The sequence below is a fragment of the Patagioenas fasciata genome, chromosome 27, assembly GCF_037038585.1.
Source record: "Patagioenas fasciata isolate bPatFas1 chromosome 27, bPatFas1.hap1, whole genome shotgun sequence".
Classification (NCBI taxonomy): domain Eukaryota; kingdom Metazoa; phylum Chordata; class Aves; order Columbiformes; family Columbidae; genus Patagioenas; species Patagioenas fasciata.
The window spans coordinates 5164039-5188761 of NC_092546.1; the positions used below are offsets into that span (position 1 = coordinate 5164039).

Sequence of the window (24723 nt, forward strand, 5' to 3'; positions counted from 1 at the left end):
TCCCCCGTCACTGTCTGTGGGTGTCTGTCCCCATCCATGTGTCCCTGGGTTGAGCATCCCCATTTGTACATCTGTGTCCCTCTTCATGTCTGTCTGCGTTCCCACCTGTGCCCGTGTCCATGTGCAGTCCCTGTCCGTGTGTCCCCATCCCTGTCCATGCATCCCCATCGCTGTCCGTGTGTCCCCAGCCCTGTCCGTGGTCCCCGTCACTGTCCGTGTGTCACTATCGGTGCGTCCCCATCACTGTGTGTCCCCGTCTCTGTCCGTGTGTCCCGTCCCTTTCCGCCGCTGCCGCCGCCGGGTCCCGGAGCCGCTCGGGGCTGAGCCCGGGGGTCCGGCGGCCCCGGGCGGGGCGGGCGCGGCGGGCGGGGCCGCCAGCGGGGCGGGATCGGTTCTGCGGCGACCGCACCGCACCGAGCCGTGCCGAGCCGAGCCGGCCCCGCTGCACCGCACCGCGCCGGGCCGAGCCGCACCGAGCCGAGCCGGGCGCACCGGGACCGCCGCACCGGGACCGCCCCGGGCCGGGCCATGCGCTGAGGCCGCCGCGCAGCCCGCAGCCAAGGGCGGATCCCGGGCAGGACACGGTGAGGCGGCGGCACCGCAATGCGACCGGCGCGCCGGGGGGTCGGGGGGAGCGGAGCCGGGGCAGCCGCCACCGGAGGGGGCGGGGGGTGTCCCCGGCAAGGGCAGGGGCTCGGCCGGAGAGCGGGGCCGGGACCCCGGCCCGGAGCGATGGGACCTTGGTCCTGTCCCTGCCCGCCATCCTCCCCGTTCTGCTGCCTCCATCCTCCCTCTTCTCCTGCCTCCATCCTGCCCCTGCATCTCCGTCTCCATCCTGCTCCTCCATCTCCATCATCTCCATCTCCATCATCTCCATCCTGCCCCTTCTCCTGCCCCTCCATCTCCACCCTGCCCTGCCCCAGCCCCTCCATGCCAACCCCAGACCCCAACACCAGCTGTTTCATCTCCCCCAGCGCTGGGGCGCTGAGTGGGAGGATGCTGGAGGGATTGCAGAGCCCCCCAGCAGCATCAGGCCCAGGCTGTGCCTCTGGCTTGGAGGTGGCCCCGTCCCCAGGAGCCGGGGGAGGCCCTGGTCCAGACCAGCAGGCACAGAGGGACGTTTGGGGCTGGGGGGGGGCGGGCACAGGCCATGGGGCCTTCGGGTACCCTCGGGTGCTGGGAAGGCCCCATCCAGCCATGGCTCCTGCTCCATCCCTGTTGCCCACGCAGCAGCAACACCTCCGACCTGGTGGGATCCGAGAGGGGCTTTTTTCTGCCAAGGGACCCTGTGATGTGACGAGCTCCTTGGGTGCCCGAGGCCACGGTGATGGGCTCCTTCCCCAGCTCCAGCCCCTTATCCACCTTGCTCTCAGTGCCAGCCCCTGCCCGGGTGTTTGGGGACAAGCTGGGGTACTGGGGCTGCCTGTGGGACCCCAACCCGCTGGTGCCATGGGGTTGGGGATGCAGCAGCCGTGGGAAGGGTCTGGATCCCCTGGAGGCACCTGGGGATGAGGGGGCTGCCTGAGGCGCTTTGCTGTCCTCCCTTCCAGGCCGGTGGGTCCCTGAATTGAGGTTTCACACCCCAGGGCTGCATTGTTTGGGGGCACAAGCTGGGACCCTGCCCAGCCCTGTGCATCCCATGTGAGGGGACACCGGGGTTTGGCAGTGTGACAGTGGCCATGGGGGTGTCCAAACCTGCGGCCACCAGCCCCTGGCTGTGCCGCGCTCTGCCCGGTGCCCACGGCTCCCGCGCCGCCCTGGGGTGGGAGTGGAGTAGAGGGACAGCACGAGGGTGTCAGGCACAGCGCGGGGTGACAGCGTGACAGCAGCACGGCAGGCACCGAGGTCTGTGTGTGAAATGGCACCTCTGTGCTCAGCAGCCACGCATGGGAGAGCCAGAGGGGCCGGTCGGGGGCTCTGGGTGCTGCTGGGTCCTCAGCTGCCCCACAGGGCTGGTCCAGCTGCCCAGGGGCTCTGGGGGTCCTGTGGGCACCTGGCACATCCCCCCCATCCCGCTGCCCCGGCAGCCTCGGCCGCAGCTGCTGTGCCGGTGGCCGCGGTTCGGCCATATGGCCGCAGTGGGGGACTGGTAAAAATAGCAAACGCTGCTGCACCCCGGGTGGGCGGCGAGTGCCGTTCTGCCCCGGCCGCCCTGCAAGGGCGTCTCAAGGACGCGGGGGGTCCAGGACCCCCAGCCGCATTGGCTCAGGACCTGGGGCTGTGAACCAGACCGGGAGGGCTGCCCCGTTCTCCCCGCATGGGGGTCTGTGCCGCAGCCCCCGCTCCTGCCGTGACGCCTCCCTCTGCCCTGTCCCCCGCAGCAGCAGCAGCAGCATCTCCGGGGCAAGATGCCGGAGCAGAGCAACGACTACCGGGTGGTGGTGTTCGGCGCCGGCGGCGTGGGCAAGAGCTCGCTGGTGCTGCGCTTCGTCAAGGGGACCTTCCGGGACACCTACATCCCCACCATCGAGGACACGTACCGCCAGGTGATCAGCTGCGACAAGAGCGTCTGCACCCTGCAGATCACCGACACCACCGGCAGCCACCAGTTCCCGGCCATGCAGCGGCTCTCCATCTCCAAGGGCCATGCCTTCATCCTCGTCTTCTCCGTCACCAGCAAGCAGTCGCTGGAGGAGCTGAAGCCCATCTACCAGCAGATCGTGCAGATCAAGGGCAGCGTGGAGAGCATCCCCATCATGCTGGTGGGCAACAAGTGCGACGAGACGCAGCGGGAGGTGGAGAGCAGGGAGGGGGAGGCCATGGCCAAGGAGTGGAAATGCGCCTTCATGGAGACCTCGGCCAAGATGAACTACAACGTCAAGGAGCTCTTCCAGGAGCTGCTCAACCTGGAGAAGAGGAGGAACGTCAGCCTCACCATCGACGGGAAGCGCTCCAGCAAGCAGAAGAGGACAGACAAAATCAAGGGGAAGTGCAGCATCATGTAGAGCCCCAGACTGGTCCCCACCCCCCTCCGGTCCCCCCCCGTCCCTCCCCTCACGACTGGACGTGGCATCGCAGCGGGGCCGTCCCCTCACCCTCTGTGCCATCACTGTGACTGCGCGGGGACGCCGCGGTGCCCGGGCTGCGCTCGCCCGGGCTCTGGGGGCCAAGACGGCGCATCCTGCCGAGCCGAGGGGTGCACGGCGGGACCGGGGACGCGCAGCCGGCAGCGCCGGGGGGGACGGGGACACCCCCCCCACACACACACTCTGCAGCACAACCACACCGGCCGGCCCCTGTCCCCATCCCCGTCCCCTCCCTGTTGCGGGACCCCACGTCAAGTCCTCGTGGGTGGGAAGGACGGTGCAATGTGGGGGTGTCAGTGTCACCCTTGGGGACAGCCCCACGGCCCTGTCCCCACGCCATAGCACTCTGCTCCCGCAGGCAGAGGCCCGGGGTGGGAGCTGCCCCCCCCGTGCTGTCCCTGAGCCCCCAGCCCCATCCCGCTGCCGCAGCCCGGAGCCGCCAGCCCAAGCACAAAGCATCGGGTCCGAGGGAGGTCCTGACCCAGCACAATCCTGGTGAGCTCCGGTGGAGACCCCCGGCCCCCCCGCTGCCCCTTTCCTGCGCAGGATGAGCCCCCGCAGCCCGGCTGAGCCGCGATGCCGCGGTGATGGGCACCACCGCTCCCGCCACCGTGCCAGCATCCCCCCCGCTCCCGCTGAGTCCTTGCTGGGGGGTGGCCTGGCCCCACGCCCCGGGGACCCCCGACCTGCCCCCCCCAGCTCTGGTGCAGCCCTGCTTGTTCCCCCACGGCCAGAGCGGGGCCCCCCGCCCTGTCACCAGCCCCTCGTCACAGCGGGGTTTGTCCCCTCGCTCGGCCCTGCTCACCCGCTGCCGGGGCCCCTGGGGCTGTCCCCAAGGGGGTGGTGTCCCCAAGGGGGTGGTGTCCCCCAGGGGGTGTCCCCGGGCAGGTTGAGCCCCTGTGTTGCTCCCAGCTCCCCGCCCCACCCCACCCCAGCTTTTTACAACACGACCCAAGCGCCCAGGGGACAAGGTGACATGACGATGTAGCCTTTATTCTAGAAATAGTCTTCCTTCAATAAAGAGATGAGAAACGCTCCTGCGTGCCCGGGGCGGGGACGGCTCAGCCCGAAGGCGTGAAAGGAGGGATGGGGGTGCACGTGTGTGCACGATCGTGCACGTGTGTGCATGTGTGTGCACGTGTGGGCGTGACTGTGCATGCATGTGTGTGTTTGTCCATGACTGTGCATGCGTGTGCATGAGTGTGCATGCAAGCACATGTGTGTGCGTGGCCTGCGCATGCGTACGTGTGCGTGCATGACTGTGCATGTCTGTGCACGCATGTGCATGTCTGCGCATGCACGTCTGTGCATGGGCAAGCACGCACACGCGTGTACAAGCACCTGCGCCAGTGCACGTGCATTCCGTGCACGCGCACGTGCACGTCCCGTGTGCACACGCGGGTCCCTGTCAGTGGGTGCCCCCCACCCCTGGCTGCCGGTTGGGGCTGGCGTCCCCGTGGGGAGGGGGTGGGAGCGCGGGACGTGCGTCATCACGCCTGTTGCCATGGAAACCAGCTGCTCCGCGGGCGCGGGAGCCGCGTGGGCACGTGTGCGTGGGCGGGGGGAGCGGGGGCTGCTGCAGCCTGCAAGGGCCTTGGCAAGGGCACGGCTACGGGGGGGGTCACGGCTCCGTGGGGATGTCACGGCTCTGCTGGGGTGGCTGTGGCTCGGTGGGGGTGGCCATAGGTCCTTGGGGACACGCAGCTCCGTGGGGATGCTCACGGCTCTGCTGGGATGGTCACAGGTCCGTGGGGATGCTCAGAGCTCCATGGGGATTGTCACAGCTCCATGGGGACAGTCACAGCTCCATAGGGACCATCACAGCTCCACAGGGATGTCCCAGCTCCCTGGGACCGGCCATGGGAACCGCTCCTGTCCCCGTGTCCCTCGGGTGAGCTGGGGGCAGCCGGGACCTTCAGCGGGTGCCAGGGCTGGAGGGTGGGACACACACACGTGGGTGCGGGGACACTTGGTGCCGGTCCCCACCCTGCCTGAACAAGCGAGTGGGGGGACAAGCAGGGTGCAGCCATTTCCCGTCCCCCCCCAGCTGAACAGGAGCCATCGCTGCAGCCTGAAAAATGCTTAAAAGCACAAAAACAGCATTTGGGACTCAAACCAGCTCCTGGCACCATGCAGCACACTGGGACCTGGTGGCTGCGTGGGACGGTGTCCCTCGTGTTCCCCCCAGGGAGAGCAGTGGGGGGAGGATCCTGGCAACCTGTGGGGTACCAGCCCAAAGCTGGGGGTTCCCCTCCGGTGCCCCCAGTGCAGCCCCATTTGTGGCCAAAGTGGCTTAATAACAGCACAGCCATGGCATATGGGAGCAAACGGGATTAGGGGAAAAAATCAGCCTCTTCCCGTTAACAGGATTACTGGGTGCTCAGCCCAACCTCGGCACAGCTGGTGCTGGGGTGCGCGGGGCAGTGGGGCCCCCCAGGGCAGGGGGAGCTGGTGGGGACAGCCCAGACCTGCTGTCTCCCCATCTTATCGGGGACTGGGGGCTGCAACTGGTGTGTACTGGTGTGGCCGGGCCGCATGCTGGGATGCACTGGGAAGCGCTGCCAGGGAGCGATGGGCGCAGCATCCCCTGCCCATGGATGCGGGTCCGTCCCCCCGCGGTGACTCTCCTGGGGGACCCCGCGCCCCCCAGCGCAGCGGGGCCGCAGTGGGGAGCCAGGCGGCACCGGGACCCGCCGGCGGCAGCTGGAGGAATCAAAGCCTCGATTCACGGCCGAGCGTGATTTCCTGCTCCCCCGGCGCTGCCAGCGTGACTCCCGCCCGCCGCTGATTCATCCCCCCGGATTGTCCCCTGGCTGCGCAGGGACAGCGGGGGGGACACCGGGGTGCAGCCCCCGGCCCCTCCCGGAATGAGCCGGAGCATCCCCAGGGCTGCTGCAGCCGGGGCCAGAGCATCGGGGAGACCCGCGGGGACAGTGAGGTGCGGGGGCTCTGTCCGGGGACACAGGACCGACCTCTCGCCCCCACCCCACAGGCTGCCGGGCACTGCAGCCCCTGGGCAGAGCCTTTCCAGCCAGTTTGGGGGGATTGGGGTACCCCGAGTCCCGCAGAAGGGCTGCGGAAGGGGGTTCGGGCCGGCTGGGGGCTCTGTCACCCCCACGCTGGAACGCGGAGGGAGGTTTGAAGCCACCGGTGACTCAGAGCAAGATTCATCAGGAGGGATCGAGCAGCGGCGACCTGCGGGCTGTCCCCTCCCCGGCTGGCCCGGCGCAGCCCCGAGGAGTCGCGGGGACACGGCCGGGCTGCACCGAGGGGCCCGGGGGGAGCCGGGGAGACTGGGGGGAGGATCCGGGGAACCGGGGGGAGGATCCGGGTGGGATCGGGGGGACAGGGGGAGGATCGGGGTGGGATCCGGGTGGTGGGATCCAGAGAACCGCGGGTCCCTCTGCCTCGCGCTCCAGACTCCACGTGCCGCCCCCTCCCCACGACGACCAGTTCATTAATATGAACAACATACATTTGCATACGACCGCCCATTCCTCCGCCCCTCTCTCTGATTGGCTGATGCCCCCGCCACTCCGCGGCTGTCCCCGCCTCTTCACCGCCCTCCTTCCGCGCCGCCGTCTCAACCGAACCAGGCGGCAGCACCCAGCCCCGCCTCCCCGCCCTGCGTGTGCCCCGCGACGCCGGCGTTCATTGGCGGACAGCGCTGCCAGTCGGGCAGTGGGGCGGGGCTAACCGTGCCCGCGCCCGGCCGGGGCTGGGCAGTAGGGTTGGTTGTGCGGCGGCGCTGGTGTCTGAGGCGGCGGCTCCCGCTCCTCCGCCCCTCGGTGCCCCGGCCCCGCCGAGACCGGTGAGGAGCCGCCCGCCGCGCGGGGACTGAGGCGGGGACGGCCACTGGTGAGCGGGTGGGAGCGGGCGGTGCAGGCCGCGGCCTGGCGAAGCCCCCGGGGCCCCTCGCGGCCCGTTGCGGCCCGGGCGGCGGGGCCGGGGGGCTGGTGGGGCCGGGCCGGGGGCCCCGGGGCGGCTCGGGGGGGTCCTGAGGGGAGCGGTGGGGCCGAGGGGGACGCTGGAGATGGGGGTTGAGGGTCCCAGAAGGGTGGTCCTGGGGTTCTTGGTGAAGGAGTTGGGGTGAGGGCGGCCCAGGGCGGGGCTGGGACTGGAGGTGGGGGGGGAAGGGGGTGAGGGCATCTGGGGCTGGAGGTGGGGGTGGCTGAGGGGTCCTGGGAGTCCAGTGGGGTGAGTTGGGCTGGAGTGACGGGGTTCGCGGAGTGTGGGGTCCGGGGGTGCAGGGCTGTGAGGAGGGGAACCCCTGGGCAGGTCTGAGGGGGAGCCTGGAGTGGGGGTTCGGAGGCCCCGGGGGTGCTGGAGCTGGTGGTAGAGGGGTGAAGGGTGGGGGGGTGTCTGGAGGGGGTCACAGGGGCTGGGGGTGTGTGTAATTTTTGGGGGTGTACACAGGGGCTGTGCTGTGTTGTGGGGGGGTCCTGAGTTCTTTGGGGCGCTGCAGTGGGAGGGGATGGACCTGGGGGGCAAGGGGCACCTGGGGCTTTTGGGAGGGCTCAGATTAGAGGGGGCAATTGTGACCAAGCAGACACAGCTCAGCACCAGGGACTTGCGTGACTTACCAGGGAACGGGTCCGGACCGTCTCTCGGGGCGCAAAAGGAAGTTGCGAAGCTTGTGGGAAGGTCTAATATCACATAATCTACTTGTGTTTTTACTGCGAGTCAATGGTCGGTTGGTGTAGAGAGGAAGGTTGTGGGGAGAAGGGTGAAATAGCCGGAGGAGTTGATGGAAACCTGCCCGCGCTGGGCCATGCTTGGGAGGCATTAGTGAACTGTGGTGTGCAGGTTATATAAAGGAGGGGTAGCTTTAGCGTTGGGGTTTTCTGTATTATTGAGGTAGAGCGAAGTAGAGGAGATAAGTGGGTGCGTAGACAAAGAAATCTGTCTCCTTCTCATTTCTAAATAGAAATGTGTGGAATGAAAAGCCGGATCCTGGCAGGTGCCGTTTTGGAGGTTTAGGAAGGGAAGCGGAGGCTCTGGAGGTAATGGAGACTGGATGGTGTCCCAGGGTTCAGGAGCTGGGGACCCAATCCCCATGGCTCGTTTCAGGTGCAGGTGAATGGGCTTTACCTCTGTACTGGGCCATCACCATCAGGTGTGGCCTCAAGTAAAACTGATAGAGATATATTCTGCTCTAAGACAACGTTCTCCGTTACTGCTTGTGAATGAGGCAAGAAGTTCTTGTGGCTTTGAAGATGCTGAATTATCTTTAATGTGTTTTTTGGGGGAAAACTGAGAACCTTCAGGTTGGTTTATAGCGGTGAGCTGCTTGTAAGACTGACCTGGACAAGCACAACAGTGGTGGTTCCTACCAGGAGAAAAGCTGACTTGCGGTAAACCGCAGAAGTCGGTAACTTGATATTTAGTCTGTGAGTAAACTTGAGACCTTTTAGGTAATTGCTTGGTTTTCCTTAACATTCTGCTTTTCAGTGACTATTCGCTTCTCCAGCACATGGTGCTGAGCTCAGACCTTCATCCTTTGGAGATTTGGGGTGTCTTGGTGGGACATCCCGTTGCGTGCAGGCAGACGGGTTGGGAGCAAAATCAGCTGCGTGATCCTAAAGGGAACATGTGGGAGCTCCGTGACTACGTAACACCAGCCATCACGTTCTGGTTGTAGCCAGTATGGGGGAAAACGCACCAAAAAAGCTGGATCGATATGTTCAAACAAAGCTTATTGTCTGAGAGGTTTTCTTCTGCCATCTGTAGCTGCGGAACAAATGCAGATAGCTCTTTTGTGCGGCTGGGTTATTGTTGTGGATTGGAATGATTTACACAAGAGGCGCATTGTGATGTACCTACTGTTTTTTCCTCTGTATCCATCTTATCCCTGGGTGTAGTATCTAACTGGTGTTACTCACCGTAATTAGTGCTTTTTGCCGCCTTAGGAAGGCGTTTTCCCTGCTGGAAGGCAGGGGGACAGCAGCGCCCCGGGACACGGATTCCTCTGGGTTCAAACAGGACAACTCAGCGGGCGGGAGGGGAGCGTGCGGCTCATCGCCCGGCTTCTGCCTTCCTGCCTTATTTCCTTCTCCGCGAAATGGAGATAACCGCCCTGGGAGAAGTTCGTTAGCCTAACGAGGCGCTCGCCTCCTGGGCCCGCGGTCCTGTTTCTTGGCCCTGCGCTTGGCTCCAGAGGAACTGGATGCTCTGCCCTGTGGAAAACACTGATTTTTATTGCTGGGAACCGCCGTTCTCTGCTTCCTCGCATGCGAGGGAGGCAGCAGAAGCTCCCGGCGACGGGGAATCGTGGCTCTCCCTGCCAGGACTCGTCCTGTTAGCGCTGGGGTTGGTCTGCAGGGTTGGCCGAGCGCCTAATTAATTACCCTTAGAATGGCCTGTTTTGGGTAGGGCTTGAAATAGCCGCTTTTCCACTCGCAGGCGGCCAGGGGAAGTTTTCTTTGGAGGAGGTGAAGGGCAGAGCTCGGGTGAATTGAGATGTGAAGGTCTAACAGTTGAACTTGGAGGTGGAAAGTTCTCTGTAATTGCTCAAATATCACTCAGATTATTTACTTGATTTAGCCCCGAACCAGAAATCTTTTGGTGGGATCCTGCGGGTATAGTGAGTTGCTGAATTTCCCAGCTGTAGCATCTCTGGCTTCCTTGGGCAGTGTGTGTGGGTCAGTTCCTCTCACCTGTTGCCAGATAATGTGATATATTATGTTTCTCCCTCCTGGGTTTCCTAGCTTGATGTGCAGAACATCAGAACAAATTAAATTGGGAAGAAGATATAAATGCAGATCCCTCCTGTGTAGTCCGGCCACCCTCGCAATAACCACAAACCAGCAAAACTGGAGAGAGTGCTTTAAAAATATTAATGTCTTATATTTTCCTGCTTAGTTTGGATTTTAAAATAAATTGCTAGGACTGGAAGGGCCAGACTTTGCTTAAGGGAACCAGCTGGAAGCTTCTGACCTTGCATTTTCCCCATTCTCTTCTGCTCCACGCTGCTAAAAGGCCCTTTATTAGAACACCCCGACAAACGGGCCGTTGTGCAACATGACCGTGTTTTCATTTGAAACGCGCTTTGTCGAAGTTGCTCACGACAGCCACGAGTTTCCCGTATGTAATGTTTCTCCCCGATGAGCCCCTTGGTTTGATAAGGGCTTTAAAACGGGCTTTGGGATCGCACGGTTGTGCTGCCGGCCCCGTCCCTCCCGCTACTCCAAAATACCCAAAAAGCCACAAACTAACTTAAAAACCACCTAGAAGTGGTCACGACGACAACTTAATTTGAAAGGGTGTTATCTAGCGATGCGTGGTGAATTCTTGGTGCGGGAGGAGTGGCCCCGCAGCTCAGGTATCGATTAAGCTTTAGTTTTGGGGTGCAGCAGGTGGGTTTTTTCCTGGGAACGAGTTCTGAATTCAGCTGATATTTCCAACTCGAAGGGGCTTGAAGTCTCCAGCAGCTTTGGATGAGGTTTCTGTGCGCTGGGTGGGGAGGGATTGGCTGTGACTTTAAAAAACAAAATAAAAAGGAGGAAATTCAGGCCCAGTGTTAACGCTGAGACACAAAACAGGAAACTTTGTTAAGGATTATGGGGATTTTTTTTGTAATTTATTGGATGCTTTTCCCGCTTCTAACGGACAAGAAAAGGTTTTAAAGTGCTCCAGCTTGTGTCTGTTCTGTATAACCAAAACCCTTCCCGAATTTGCAGCTAAAGATGTATTTTAAATGGACTTTTAAGGAGCTGTAAAAGCTGCGAAACCTCAGCAACTCCTTGGCTGTGATTTCGTTCCGCAGAAAGCAGCGGGGGAGCCAGAAAACAGCCCGTGTAAGAGTGCTTTAAAAATATCTCGCTCCTGATGTGAATGTCCAAGCAGCAACCAGGGCTGTGGCCTCTATTTTTAAAGATATAGAATAGTTGGTTTGGGTTTTTTTTGTGCCCTGTGGGCTTTTTGTCCATTTCTGCTGCTTCTGCTATTAGAAAAATGCACGGGGTTGAAATGTTGCTTGTGTGTTTTAACCCTTTTCAGTTCTCAAGCTGCTTTTGGGAGGTTATTCTGCTCTAGTCCTGATTATTCTCATTTCCTCCATTCTTAGGGTAACTTCTTTATTGTTTTTCTGCTGGCAAAGGATCAGTGTTTGTGCTCGATAAATCACGACATATTGTGACTTCTCTTTTCAGTTACTCGCTGTGAATTATGGTGCAGTTCCCAAACGCAGATGTTGGGATATTAATGTTACTGAGTGGAACGCTCCAGCGTGTTTGCTGCTTAAGGTACCAGAACTGTAGCTTAGAAATGGGGAAATAAATATTGAGTAAATCATATTCTTTGTATGAGGTTTTTGAAGGTGTCTGCTTTGAGAAGCAAGAAAGGATGAGAAGAATGTACTGAAATAAAGAAGCAGCTGAGAGCAGGTTGGCGACCTGCGGGACTGAGAATGGAATGAAGTTTGGAGGTGAAGCTGCGCAAGAGTGGAAATGCACATGCGGGTGGTCTTTAAACTGTATTTTTTCACATGGTCAGGGAATCGCTAAGCTTGATTTTATCTGTTTGGTTGGTTTCTGGGGTGTGTGTTGTTAAATAGGAAATTCAGAAGATAAATAAGCAAAGAGGAGCCTTCGCGTTGTGCTCCAGTTGTGGTCCTGAGTCGGGTGAAGGTGGCTGCGGGTGGGGCGGGATTAGATGCTGCTCAGTACAGTGATTTACTGGTTGTTTTATTTCTTTAGACAACACCTAGAGATTGTTTTCAGGTGAATTTGATTATAAGAAAAGCTCCTAAAGAGGAATATGAAAGCACTCGGCATAAACTAAACTCTCATCATATCTTCCTCTTCTAATTCACCCCGTGTTGATTTGCCCTCAAACCTTTTCCAGCCCCATTGGTCAGTCTGGACCAGATGCGTTTATTTTGCACAGAGGGCCAGTTTTTCAGGAAACAAACACAATTCAACATTCTTTGCGTGTTAAATCCCACCCCGAGGGGGCTTTGCTGCAAAGATCTCTCTGGGAAAGGCACCGAAATCTCCTGTTTTCTGCTGATTTACGCTGCAGAGGCACAAGGCCAAGTTCACGTGTCAGCGCTCAAACACACAGCGTTACGGTGCCTTGTAGAAACTTGTCGAGCTTCGAGCTCCCGTTGGTGCGTGTGATCAATTGCAGATAACGCTTTGTAAAGGCAATGACGGGAAAACACACGGCGTTTTTAACACGGGGTGGACAAAAAGGGCTTCCCGTTCGTTAGGACTGATCCGAGAGGAGCGGGCGCAGGCAGCAGCTCGTGCTCCCAGCATAGCAATGCGGGTGGAACTGGGCCAGCCCTTGGGCACGGCGCACACACCCCCTGGGCAAGAGTAGCCGGTGGCTTTGGAGATGTAATTATTTTCTAACAACCCCGTGGGGCACGAGCAGTTCAGCTTAGGGAGGACAAAGAAGGGCTTGCTCCAGAATGTTAAGAAAAGGAAAAAATTGTGTGTGTACGAGCTGCAGCTGGTGACAACTTGACTAGAATTTAATTTGTCTGGGCATTGGTGGTGGTGGGCGGTGTGAGGAACGGAGGCTGGAGCCATCGCTGACCTGATGGAGCTTTCGTGGCTTCATCGCAATGGGAGTTGGGTTGTGTGAGCTGGGAAGGAGCTGAGTTGCTCCCATCTCAGGGCTCCCGAGCGGGTCCCCTTGTCTTGGGGCTCCCGAGCAGGTCCCATCTCAAACCTCTGGCTCCTCATCTCACAAAGCTCGTTCTTGTGGCAATTAAAGGCTTTTGTTGGCCCCGCCAGCGCTCGCTCGGGTCAGCACGAAGCAGGAACAAGTCGGCGCTTTTGACTGATGGCAAAATCCTCCTTTCTCTGCTGGCTAATTAGACGCTTAACGTTCTTTGCCTTATTATTCCACCTTCAGCTTTTCTTTCTGGGGATCCAGGTTGACTCTCAAGATGAGCGGTGAACTCTTGCATCTCTTCCATAGCCTAAAACCAACCTGCTCTACGTTCATGAAAAGTATTTGTGGCGCGTAGATGTGGAGAACAGAATTACACGCTCTAGATTTAACGTCTTTGTTAGGAGTACGTACGGTATTGACTCAATCTTAGCATTGCATCAAATTTTCTCTCTTTCTTTCTGCTTTATGGCTGTTTCTGGGGACAATTCCAGCATAAACTGTGCTGCCAGAAACAGGGTTCTTGTCAGGATAGAGGTGATAGATCCTTTCCTGCTCGTGGGTGAAGAATAACCCAGGTAAGACTATTCGTCCCATTCCAGCAGCGCAGCGAGTGAACTATGATGCAGTGACTTAAATTTAATAGTCTCAGCAACTCCAAGCCCATTAATGCAAGTAGACCTGGCTTTGCTGGAAAGGGTTCTCTTGCAAAACTTAAAAATCCATGATTTTTTTAAGTGTGAGAAACGCTGTTCTCTTGTTATCTGGAAATAGTTGGCACCTTTGGAATAATCCTATTTGGCAGCGCTGGAGAGGCACGGTGCTCAAAATAGCAGCAGCTGCCATGGGGCAGGATGGAGCGGAGTCGAGTGAGTTGTGTTGTCAATCACGGGAACATAAATCCAATTCCACCTGCAGATGAGCATTCCCGAAATAGCAGCGGGTTGTCAGCCAACAGAGGAGATGTATTGTGCGCATCTCTTTGTGCTGTTGCTGCGCTCCCTTCGTACTGCAATTAAAAGTTGCTGCGGTTTCGCTGGAGAGAGTCACCACTTCCTACTCTCTTCAGTAAATAACGGCCGGGAGAGGCTGTTTGGCCCAGAACGATGGTTTTTGGAGGTGAAATAAATCTGTCTGCAGACCTGTGTTGTTCCCTGGTTGTCAGAGGAAGGTTCTGCCAGCCCGGGGATATGTGAACGTCTCCAGGGCCAGGAAGAGCTCGTGGGGCAGGAAACCTCATTTGAGGCTTAACAAAGTGGGGAACAAACTGGTTCGAACTGGTGGGTGGACCGGGGAGCGCCCTGGCCCAGGGGGGTCGCTGTGGACGTGACAAAGTTCGGGGGCTTTCAGGATCTTTAATCCCAGCGAGTGCTCCCGAGGCGTTTCAGGTTCAAAGTTCTCCCATCTGCAGGTGCTTTTCCTGGAGTTTGAGCAGCCAAAGAGCCTCTGGTACAGCTGTGTTTCTTTTAAGAGCTTCCTAAATCCACCAGCTTTCTGCATTTAACCGCTTTTCCTTGCTTGAATCGTGCTGTTCTTGAAGGCCTTGTCCCCCGCAGAATTCAAGCCTTCCTCCTTCGTATTTCCCCGCGAAACGCTGTCATTACGGCTTCAAATTCCCGATCGTGTGGAGCCAGCACCCTGGGCCGGGTTCTGAGCGATGACGACAACTCGTCTGAGTGCTGCTTGAACGGTAAAAATGAATCAAATGCAGCATTTTTTGGTTCTTCTAATTAAAAGGGCTCTCTGGCCGTGTTTCAGGCTCCTCAGCCACTCGCTGCGAGCGGGATTCCCGTCCCTTCAAACCACATGAGGGACCTGCTGGCTCAACCTGGAGCCTTGTGCCAATTCAGAATGAAATAGGGCGGCTGGGTGGGAAGAAGGTTGATCTTGGACGTTTTCCACTTAATCCTGTAATGGTATTTGGGAGACTTTTGGCCGCATCTCCTCTATTTCTTCTGCTGAATGTTGGCTGATACCTGAGCTTGCAGGTTGCATCTGACCGGGAGTGTTTATTTCCCTTCCCAAGCACTGGTAACACTGGATTTTTCTTTAAAAGGCCTATTCAAGCACAGCAAGGCTTTGTTATGTGAGTAGCTTTACTATAGATACAGGGTTTGGAGATTAAGAACAACGAACATACATTTTGGTTTTGTGGTGCCTTCCCATAATCCCAAATAATTGTTCTCTGATATTTAAGTGTGGAAAGCGGCGCTATTTTGTTACTCGCTGGTGCCATTCAGGGTTTTGCCCTTTGGTGCAAAGGTAGCGGGTCCCATGTGTCTGCGGAGGTGCCTTTCTTGTAGCTCTTTGGACTTAGATTTAAGTGCAAAAAACCCCCAAGTTTATAACCAGATCTTTTTTAACAGGGTTTTTTGGAAGGGGGGGTTTGGTGAGGATGCTGCGGGTGGCACTTGGATGCCGGTTTTCTCCGTGCTCATCCACGGAGCCCACACACCGCTGGCAGCAAAGAGAAGGAACAACTTAAACCAACTTAAAATGTCTGGCACCTCGGTTTGCATCTCTTGGGGGATCCCGAGCGTGCTGCTTTGTCACACAAAGCGCGCTCCGGGCTGCTCTCCCCTCCAGCGGTGGGCTTGACGCATCTCACATTTCAATTTTGCTGGAAGGACAAACAGCCGACTGTTTCTAATCCAAATTTGTCTGGTTTCCTGCGAAGCTGGCCCCTCCGCGGGGGAAACACGGCCGAGCCATAACAGGAACAAGCAAACGTCCCGCGCTTCCTGGTGACCGCAACGGCTCCGCCACCCCGAAATGCATCATTGCCTTGCTCTAGCGCTCGCTGACTTTTATCTAGGGTGGTTTTTGCTGTTAATGATTAGACGCTAAACAGTTCCCTCTAGAAACAGGCTCTGCCGCTCCACGTCCTTGGTGCCCGCAGCATCTGTTTTAGTGCCGTTGCCATGAAAACACGCCGAGCGCCGGCAGCCGCCCTGGTGTTGCCCTATGGCCCCTTGCACCGCCAGCCCTAATTACCCGCTTGTTTTTATCGCACCTTAAAGGAAACCCAAGCTTGCAGAAGCTTTACCTAGAATAACATTCACATTCTCTCCTCCCCGTGTGGTTTTTTCCCCGTTAAGTGTGCTGGTGTAAATGAGGTGTTGCCGGAGGAAGTTTGATCTCAGGTCAAGGCTCGGAGAGGTCTCGGTGGCCTCCTGTTTGCAGGGCTGGGCTGCTGGAAATGCTGAGGTGACTCCCTGTCACCAGGAATTAAGCACTAAAGTCGCATCGGGAGCTTTGGACGCGGCGCAATGTCCACACGATGGGATATTTACTCCAAAGTCAATGACAAAGCTGGGCTGTGACGCTGGTTTTATCAGAGGTGTTTGCAAAGGTATCAACGCAGCGTTGCGAAGGTTCCTGGTGAAAGGTCTGTTAGTGACTCCCGGCTCTGTAACCGGGACGCGCCTGCCCGAGGTTCTGGTTTTTATGTTGTATTTCCAACAAAAACCACCCCAAGCCCAAAGTGTTTGTGTGCGGGCAGCATTGGGGCTGTGGCTGCGATGAGGACGTGGGGACAGCATTGGGATCTCTGCACAGCCCCATTGGTGTCCTGTCCTTGTCACTTGTGCCCTGCTGAGTGGTGTTTGTAGGGCTGGAGCTCCTTAGGTCCAGCTTGGTGAACCCGTACCTGAGATTTCTCTGCTTCTCTGTGATGGGTCCAAATTCCACATTTTCTTTGTCAGATTTTATCTGCCGCTTGACAAAGGAATACAATGCGGCAATTTTCCGAACCTAAATACTGCTTCTGAATGACTATTTGCAGCTCCCCTTTAACATGTACTTAATTTAAGCGTGTGGGCTTTTTAATTTGATCACTGTGGGGAGGAACAAAAAGCCGAAACGCTGCAGATGTGCCTTCCTCTTCCCTTTCTTCAGCTAAATCTTTGTCGTTCTTTTTTCTCTTTGACTCCCCTGAGTTGCTGAGGCGATTTTCCTCTCGTTTCTTTTGTTGTAGCTCCTCTATCACAGCCTCACATCTTTAGAAATATATAATGTGTGTGTGTGACTGCTCCCTTGCCTTGGCAGCACCGTCGTTGTCAGCGTATGACAAATAACATGTGAGTGATGGCTGACTAAGCATTCTGAATATTTCTTGGTTCTTTGTGTGCCTAATGATGGGTTTTTTTCCGCATAGGGAGGCAGGAGGGGACGGTGTCTGTGCCAATGGAGCCATCTTCAGCCTCACATATGAAATTGCAGTGAGCGCAGCCCAGCACCGTAGCTGCTGATCTTTGTGTCTGTGTGGCACGTCCCTCGGACTTAAATAGCCCTGTGATAGCCAAGTCCCGCCTGGCTTCAAGCAACAAGAAAACGGTGCCTATGTCTGTTGGTGTAAAAGGGTCTTTGTGGCCATATGGCTACTGTGTCTGCCTTCCTTACGTGAAAAGGGGAGGAAAAAAGAGGTGTGAGATGCTTCAGCTGGTTGGATCAAAGCCTGGTGCTCGGGGTAGCAGCCGTTCCCTGCAGGAGCGTTTTAATTGCTGACAACTCTCTCTGTTTCCTTCCCTAGGAGTGCTGTCCTTTTCCTGCCCTGGTGCTGAGGAGGCGAGCGAGCGCGCTCCGAGCAGGTACGTTCACACAGCACAGTTCTCCATGTCCCTGTGTCCTTGGCTCCCAAAGCGGGGCTGTCCCACGGGGCGGGCGGTGGGACCGAACCGCTTTGACCGCTGTTAAATGGCTGAAATTACCCCCGGGTCACGCAGAAAACCAACAGGCAGCTCTCCCCTATAAACTGGAATGCTTTACATCTTTTTCTGTGATGACCATTACCGTATCACAGTATCACCTAACAGTATGGTATATTCTCCAGACTAGACACACTTGTGCTATGCATTATCTACCGTGCCATTCCATGTCTTGATAAATGGCCCTTCGAGGTTATTAATCAAAACCGACCTACCTTAGGAGCAGCAATTCCACGAGGTGTTCGCACTTCCTTCCTCAAAGCAAAGTGTCGACCAGGGGAGCGTTACCGGAGTCGCTTGGTGCCTCTCACTTGCCTCTTTGGCAGAAATTAGAGATGCCAACAGCGTGTTGGGTCTTCAGCGTCCGTCCTGGGGCTGGTTTTGGAGTCTCCAAGAGAGGGCACTGTGTCCCTGGCAGCCACGAGCAGCGTCTGAGAAACCACGTTGGTCTCCAGAAGGCTGAGACAGCACCAGTCCCTGAAACCATTTGAAATGAGTAATTGACTGGCAGGCTCGTTAGCAAATGTATTAGGAGCTGCGTATCCTCGCGTGACCGTCGGTCCTTTCCCCAGATGATGGCGGGGACGCGGCCGCGCTTCCTCTTGCCTCACTTTCCTAAAAAATGTCCCGTCTGTCCCACTTGCGTCACTTTGCCCTACTTTTTGCACTTGGTGTCTCCTCCAGGAGGGGGACGTGGCCGTGGGTTCAGCACTGAGCTTTGCTGTGAGTCAGAGTCAACTGGAGACCTAATGCGAAACATAAGGAATTGGGGAGAAAAGCAACAAAAGGCAAACAAGCAGAGGTTGTTACACTGGAGGTTGTTAACACTGTCATGTTTTGCCTTAGGGCACCAAACAGGAAATGCTCCGGCCGTCTCCATCTCAAAAGCAAATCTTTGTTCACTAAGGGGCAGGATTTTTGAAGTACCAAGGGTGCATCTCTCCCCAGCCCACCGGGCTGTGGTTTTTTCTCCTTTTTAAGCTATTTCTGTGCAGTGATGGGGCCACCCTGGCCTGGAAATGGCTGCTTCTCCAGAGCACCCCGTTTCCCACGGTTCATTAAGGCGTTTTACTAATTGACTGCAGGAAATCGCGTGATAGCTGCTAGAAGACAGGGCACTTGTATAACATGAAATCACATTGAAATAACCTTTGAGATAAAAACGTATCCCAGGAGAAACATCCCCATTTCAAACCAATCTATTAACCTCGCTTCTAAATCCTTCCCAAAGACCTTTTTCTTCTTTCCCTTCTCGCTTTCACGGCAGAACCAAGCGAACTTTTCCTATCTGGTAGGAAAGGGAACGTCCCGTTGCTGCTAATTCGTATTCTTCGTGTGCGTGTTGCTTTTAGTGAAGTCAGCCTGTTGATTTTTAGCGTTTTTTACCGAATCGTTGGGGCGGGCTATGAAAACAGCTCCGCTTTCCGCCGTTCAGCTGCTTGTCATCATATTTAGAGCAAATGCCTGCGCGTTTTTATAGCGGCACTCGAAGAATTCCAAACCTCAACATCCCATCCGCGTTGCGCTCTGACATTTACAGCGTGGTGCATTCTCCCTCTCTGCTCCAGCCGGATCCTCTTCCACCTCTTCCTGTTGCCAGCAGTTGTTCGCTTGGTGTCCGTTTTAAAATTCCTTCAATTTTTAGGAGGTTCTCAGTGACACAAAAGAGCTCCTTGTGTTGCTTATTTGCCCGGTGGAGGCACTGGGCTAACGTAAAGATGTTTAAACCTCAGCGTCCCCAGAGCGCGTTGTCACCGCTTTGATCGTCTGCAGCAGCTGGAGGCGTTTGCTAAAACTGGAGATTTATTTCTTTAGGAATGAACTTTCTCTAGAAACAAACTTTGTTTTTCCTGCAGACATACAGATTTCTTATTTTGTGCTTGCTATTCTTAATCTCTCCTCCAAAAGGAGGAAAAGGTGATTGTTTGGAAAGTCCAAACACATATCTAGTGCATCTCCCAGGCTGTTGCCATAGAACATTTTTGTCCTATTAGTGTTTGTACGTTTTAAAAATTGAATTTTCCAAACAGCTTCAGGAAATTGGCATCCCGTAAGTAAAAATGTCTAAAAATATCTCAGTTAGTGCTGTTATTTCCATGGCCTGGTGTCCTGAGTCTGTTACTGGCTCTCTCACATCTTGGAAGCATCGAACGAGGCACCGCTAAGCGGAGTTGTAACCCCAGATATTTACTGAGGGAGGAGGTTTGTCCCGTTCCTTTAAAGAATGAACATTGCAGATGGGATGCTGCTGTCTGCAAGGTTCATTTGCAACGTTTTCCTCTTTTGCTCAGAGGAAAAACAACACCCGAACAGGAACAAGTGGCTGTGTGGCCACCGTCCTTCCCAGCCCCTCGCCACCGTCCTTCCCAGCCCCTCGCCACCGTCCTTCCCAGCCCCTCGCCACCGTCCTTCCCAGCCCCTCGCCACCGTCCTTCCCAGCCCCTCGCCACCGTCCTTCCCAGCCCCTCGCCACCGTCCTTCCCAGCCCCTCGCCACCGTCCTTCCCAGCCCCTCGCCACCGTCCTTCCCAGCCCCTCGCCACCGTCCTTCCCAGTCCCCCGCCACCGTCCTTCCCAGCCCCTCGCCACCATCCGCGTTCACCGCTGCTCCTCTTCTGAGTTCAGGGAGCATGTAAGGCATTTCACACTTAAAATTCAGTTGGGAAACGATTCTTTTTCTTTCCTTTTTTATGGGCTTTGTGGCCTCGTGCTGCTGCCTTTGCCTTCTGAGGGACTTTAAAGCGATGAGTGTAGCAGCGCGGGGTCCCCTCAAATGATTTCTGCACCTTTCGAGCTCGGAGTGTCGGTCCATTGAGGTGTGAAGCGCTGCAGGATGCCGGGAGGACCCTTTTTGCTGCCTCTCCTCCGAGCCTTCCCTTTTTAGGGCTTAGAAAAGGTCCCGGAGCGAGCTGGCGGAGCAGAGTGCCCAGCGCCGGCACAGCTGGGCTTTGCTCCCGAAGCAACGTGCGCTGGCTGCCGCAGCCGTTCCGCAGCGCAGCTCCTGGGCCGCCCGCTGGAAAGCGGCAGGAGCTCCGCGGACAAGGGAAAAAGCGTCTGCTCGTCCCTGGGAGGAACGAATAGGGAAAAGTTAAACTTTACAAGCTCTCTTTACCGTGGATGTTTTGCGTTGGTTGCCCAGATGCGATTGTTTGATGGTGATTTACTATTTATAGGTGTGTATTTTTAGACACATGGCAAAGTCTATGATTGGACCAAGATGTTTTGCTTACTACTGGAGTACTAAGCAGCAGAATTAAGCCTGGTGTTGGTTATCCTATTAAGGTTATTTAATGTCGAGCGTGACCTGAGCAACTTCACCTTCAGTAACGCGTTTCTGTCCCCCGACTTCACTAACACCCCAGCGCCGGGGGAACCTGAACTTCTGGTGTGGTCTGCGCCCTGTTTTCCACAGCGAGAAGACGCATCACGCTGTCGTTACCTGGTAATTACAGCCCTGCTCTGAATCACGGTCTCGTGCTGATGCATCTCGGTGTGTGTTCGTTATCTGGCGGTCAGCAGTACCTGCCGGTAACGCTTTAATTGAACCCCGTGGTGCGCTGTGTAACAGTGCCCGAGTTCATTGGTTCGGGATCCATCTCACGAGGAGCCTTTTGTGGTTTGACAGCTTCATTTTCCATGAGCTGTTCTGTGTCACCTCATGGTGCTGAGGCCAGAGCTCCACAGCAGCCCTGCTTAACCATTTTTGATTAGAAAAGACCTTTAAGATCATTGAGTCCCACCATTAACCTCACACCAGCTCCACCTCTAAACCACGTCCCTAAGAACCTCATCTGTGCGTTTTCAACCCATCCGGAGAAGAGCTCCCTTCTGGAATGGCCATGTCCTGCACAAATGGTTTGCTGCCTGGCTCTGGTGTTTCTAAAAGGCCTGAGCTCTTCAGTGCTCGCAATCATTGCCAGCACAGTGAGCAGGTTGCAGGCTGGAGCGGGTCTGTAGAGCCTGTGCAAGTGCTGTTTTCTCTAGTTCTCACTTTAAAGCCCTGAGTCAGATTGTCAGGCCCATTGCACATTGACTTGCAGAGGTGGTGGCGTCTTGTTCACTCTGAGTGCAGCATCTTTGTTGTGCTTTGCCACCCATTCAAGCCTTCTTCAGAAATCCTGACAACCAGCAGCACCATCAGCTACCAAAGGACAAGTTTTTGAGTCTTGGATCCCCAAGTTTTCTCTGATCTTGTCACAGAACTCCTTATTCATCGCAGCTGGGGCAGCCAATGGCATCGCCCGCTCGGGGACGTACGGCGAGTTCCTCGTGCCGCTGAGCTCCAAGATCCCGGTGGAAATGCCCTTGTGCAGGCACCATCCCACAGCTCCTGGGGTTCTGCGGGGCTGGGATCCTTCCAGCCGTGGAGGAACAGCGGCAGCTGCCAGCTCCGGCCCCGGGACGTGCTTTGCATTGCCAACTGTTGCCTCTTCCAGATAGCTGGGGAAGGAATTCCCCGCCGTGCTGCCCACACTCGCTTCCAGGCATCTCTGAAAGTGCTGGGACTTGCACGTTGGCACAGCTTGAGCGGGGGCTTCTGGCCAGCGCCGTAAACAGGCCACAGGTCAACAAGGCCCAAATACACCCAGGGGTTTTTTTCCCAAACATCGGTGCGACAACTTCCTACAATGAGTCGCTGTTTCTAATGAGAACGGTAGGGCCGCCCTGAGTCTCGAGCAACAAACCCTGAGATTCCTTGTTGCCGGTGGGTGCCGGAGGAAATCGCTGCCTGATTATTGACTGTGTAGGAAAGGCTGCAGGTGGGAGATGGCCCGGAGAGGAACGCGCTGAACAGCGAACGCTGTGTTCGCATCCTGGCGCCACCTGACTTCCCGAAGCCCTTTTGCCAGCCGGGCAGTGCCGGCCGGTGCAGCCCCACATCGCTTCACCTCCTTGGCTCCCAGCGCTCTTGTTTTTGGTGTCAGTAACCAGCAGCGTGCGCAGTCACGCTCTGCTTGGTCACGCTGCTGGATATCGTGTTCTTTACCTTTGCACTGGGCCAAGCGTGGAAGGAAGGAGGGGGCAGAGTTTATTCCAGCGCGCTGAGGTCAGGCTTGTTTTCCCTCTTGGAGCGAGAATCCCTGGAGTCGGGTTCCGCGGGGCTGTAAACAAAAGACTCGTTTCTGCGGAAAGCCAAAGATGGTCTTGTGTTCAGCTGGAAACTTGTTGGCTTATTTTCTCTTTCCCCTGCTGCAAACTGTTCCTCGTGTCCCGAGCGCCAGTTCAAAAGCCTGTGCAGGAGAAATGCTGCTGGTAATGGGCAGTTCGGGGCGTTTCCGAGCTGGCACCCGGGGGCTGTATCCAGCTGCAGAGACCTCTGCTGTGCTTCTGGAATAGTCTTCACATAGCAGCGCCTGCACAAAAGCCAAGCAGCTCTTAAAATGGCCACTGATTGAAAAAAACAAACCAAAAGGCTGTCTAGGAGTCCTGTGTTGCTTGGAAAACAAAAGGAAAGAGTGATCAGGAATGCAGTTGCATTAACGAAGCTCAAGGAACAATATGAATAAAGATATTGCGGTGAAGCCCGGCTCAGTGCGGCTTCTGGGGTGCGGGGGCGAGTTCACCTTTGCCAGCAGTTAGCAGGATATTGGGAAAGTCTTCTTCGTTTATTTCCCTTACCAAAGGCTGTATGGAAAGGGCTGGAGTTCCCCACACCGCCCCTTGCACCCCATTTCTCTAGAGGTTTATTGCCCGGTCCTGCATGGAGAGGCTGGAAATGCCTCCTCGGGCTGAGCAGGAGCTCCTGCTCTCCTGTTTCATAGCAAGACTTTTCCTCTCACCTCCATGTTTCTGTGGACAGCTGGCATTTGCTGCTCTTGTTGGGAATATGGTATTTGTGAGAATTGTGATGTTTTTGGTTTCTTTTAAAGTTATTCCTTTGGCGAGAGTGCAGCTCCTCACCCTTTGATTTACAACCGAGGTGAAAAGGGCAAGAGGAGCCGCGGCCTAAAACCCACGGGAGGCTGAATGACGTGGGTTTTACTCCTTGAAAGAAACAACTTGTTTGTGTTCGGCCGGCGAGCGGAGCAAACAAGCGGGGTTGGGTTTCACGGCACTGGGCTCTTGGAGCGGGTCCCCAGCACCCGGGTTGAGCAATGGTTTACTGGTAAGCAGGAAGGGGACGTCCCGCACGGCAGGAACTTGGCTTTCTCAGGCTGTTTTTAATGCTTTCTTCAGCCCAGCTTATCCCTAGACCTTTATTTCTTGGTGCTTCTTTGCTAAAACACAACTTCACAGCGTTCCCTCTTAAAATACAAAGGTGCAAACGCCTCTGCCAGTGTAATCCAGTAGTCAGAGGTCTAGAGCAGGACATTTAAGCGACCTCTCCTTGCTTATCTCCGGTTTCAGGTCCCGCAGGTTCAAGTTCAGCGGCCAAAATGCACCCAGGTCACACGTGTTATTTATAAAAACAAAGGGAAACGGGTTCCCTGCCAAATGAAGATGTGCTTGTAAACATTACAAACTTAAAAGGTTCATTTCAAAACATACCTGAGACATTGAGTTCTTTGGTGTGCAAAACTGGCACCACTAAAAACCAGCAACTGAGCTGCAGCGAGTGCGGCGCCTTCCTTAGGACGCCGATTATTGGAGCGAATATCGCTGTGATAAACTGCGGTTAATGGAGTAGGGTGTATTATTCCAAATTAAAGCTCATTAATCATGCACTGTGTGTTTAGTAGATCAGTGGTAGAGCTCCCGAATTCTCGTTCCCTTTCCAGAAGCAGCGGGACCCGGTGGCCAGCGCAGCCTGCGGGACGGTAGCCACAGCTGCTCCGCTGCAGGAGGGAGGTGAGTGAGGCCAATTCTACCCTTGGGAAGCTCGCAGGGTTGTTCATTCATTCTCCTTCCATCGCTGGTTAAGTTTTTCCTCGGCTGCGCGATGCTCTTCGGGTTCGACTCGTCGTGCTCCGGCCGGTGATTCCTCACTGCCCACGTGGAGCGGCGTTCTGCTCGTTATGTAACAGCAATTTGCCTCGTTAATTGGAGGGGAAATCTCTGTCCCTCTTGTTGGGAGGCGTGAGGTTTGTGTGGGGACCAGGAAAGCTGTCGCTGGGTGATGAAGTTCAGTTTCCTTTATACCGAGCCTTAGCTGGAAGGTGTGTGCACATCAACCGGCAGCACAGGGACAGGAGGTGCTGCAGACGGTTTTGACAGCGGGTTTGCTCGGTGCTGGAACATTAGATGCTGAACGTCCTGTCCTCCCTGCCCTCCGAGCACAACGGCCGAGGCGGGAGGTTCAATGTGTGATTTAAGGTGCTTGTCCTGTGCCGTTTGGTTTCACTGTTATTTCTGGAAGTATTAACGATTCTGTCCGTTGTGCCGATGAGAGCTCTCGCGAATCGCCTTGTATCCCATTGGAATCATTAAATC

The 24723-nt window shown here is 56.2% G+C and overlaps 2 protein-coding genes across 7 annotated transcripts in view; both read left to right on the top strand.

Moving 5' to 3' along the window:
• Nucleotides 1-416: 416 nt before the first annotated feature.
• On the top strand, nucleotides 417-4062 carry DIRAS1 (DIRAS family GTPase 1). 2 transcript variants are annotated; one of them, XM_071799641.1, is made up of 2 exons: nucleotides 417-584; nucleotides 2325-4062. In XM_071799641.1, the coding sequence occupies exon 2, from the start codon at nucleotides 2349-2351 to the stop codon at nucleotides 2943-2945; it is 597 nt and encodes a 198-aa protein (XP_071655742.1). In that variant the 5' UTR covers nucleotides 417-584; nucleotides 2325-2348; the 3' UTR covers nucleotides 2946-4062. The 2 variants fall into 2 exon arrangements, with proteins under 2 accessions (XP_071655742.1, XP_065714425.1); XM_065858353.2 differs by having other exon boundaries at nucleotides 419-584; nucleotides 2322-4062.
• A 2647-nt stretch (nucleotides 4063-6709) lies between these two features.
• GNG7 (G protein subunit gamma 7) overlaps nucleotides 6710-24723 on the top strand; it is a 50274-nt gene continuing 32260 nt past the window's right edge. Inside the window, exons 1-3 of one of the 5 annotated variants that reach the window (XM_065858147.2) lie at nucleotides 6723-6884; nucleotides 17179-17236; nucleotides 24072-24141. The gene's annotated coding sequence lies outside the window, so the exon portion shown is untranslated. Of the gene's footprint in view, nucleotides 6885-17178; nucleotides 17237-24071; nucleotides 24142-24723 lie in introns of all 5 variants that reach the window. The other 4 variants (XM_065858149.2, XM_065858148.2, XM_065858152.2 and 1 more) reach the window with 4 other exon arrangements.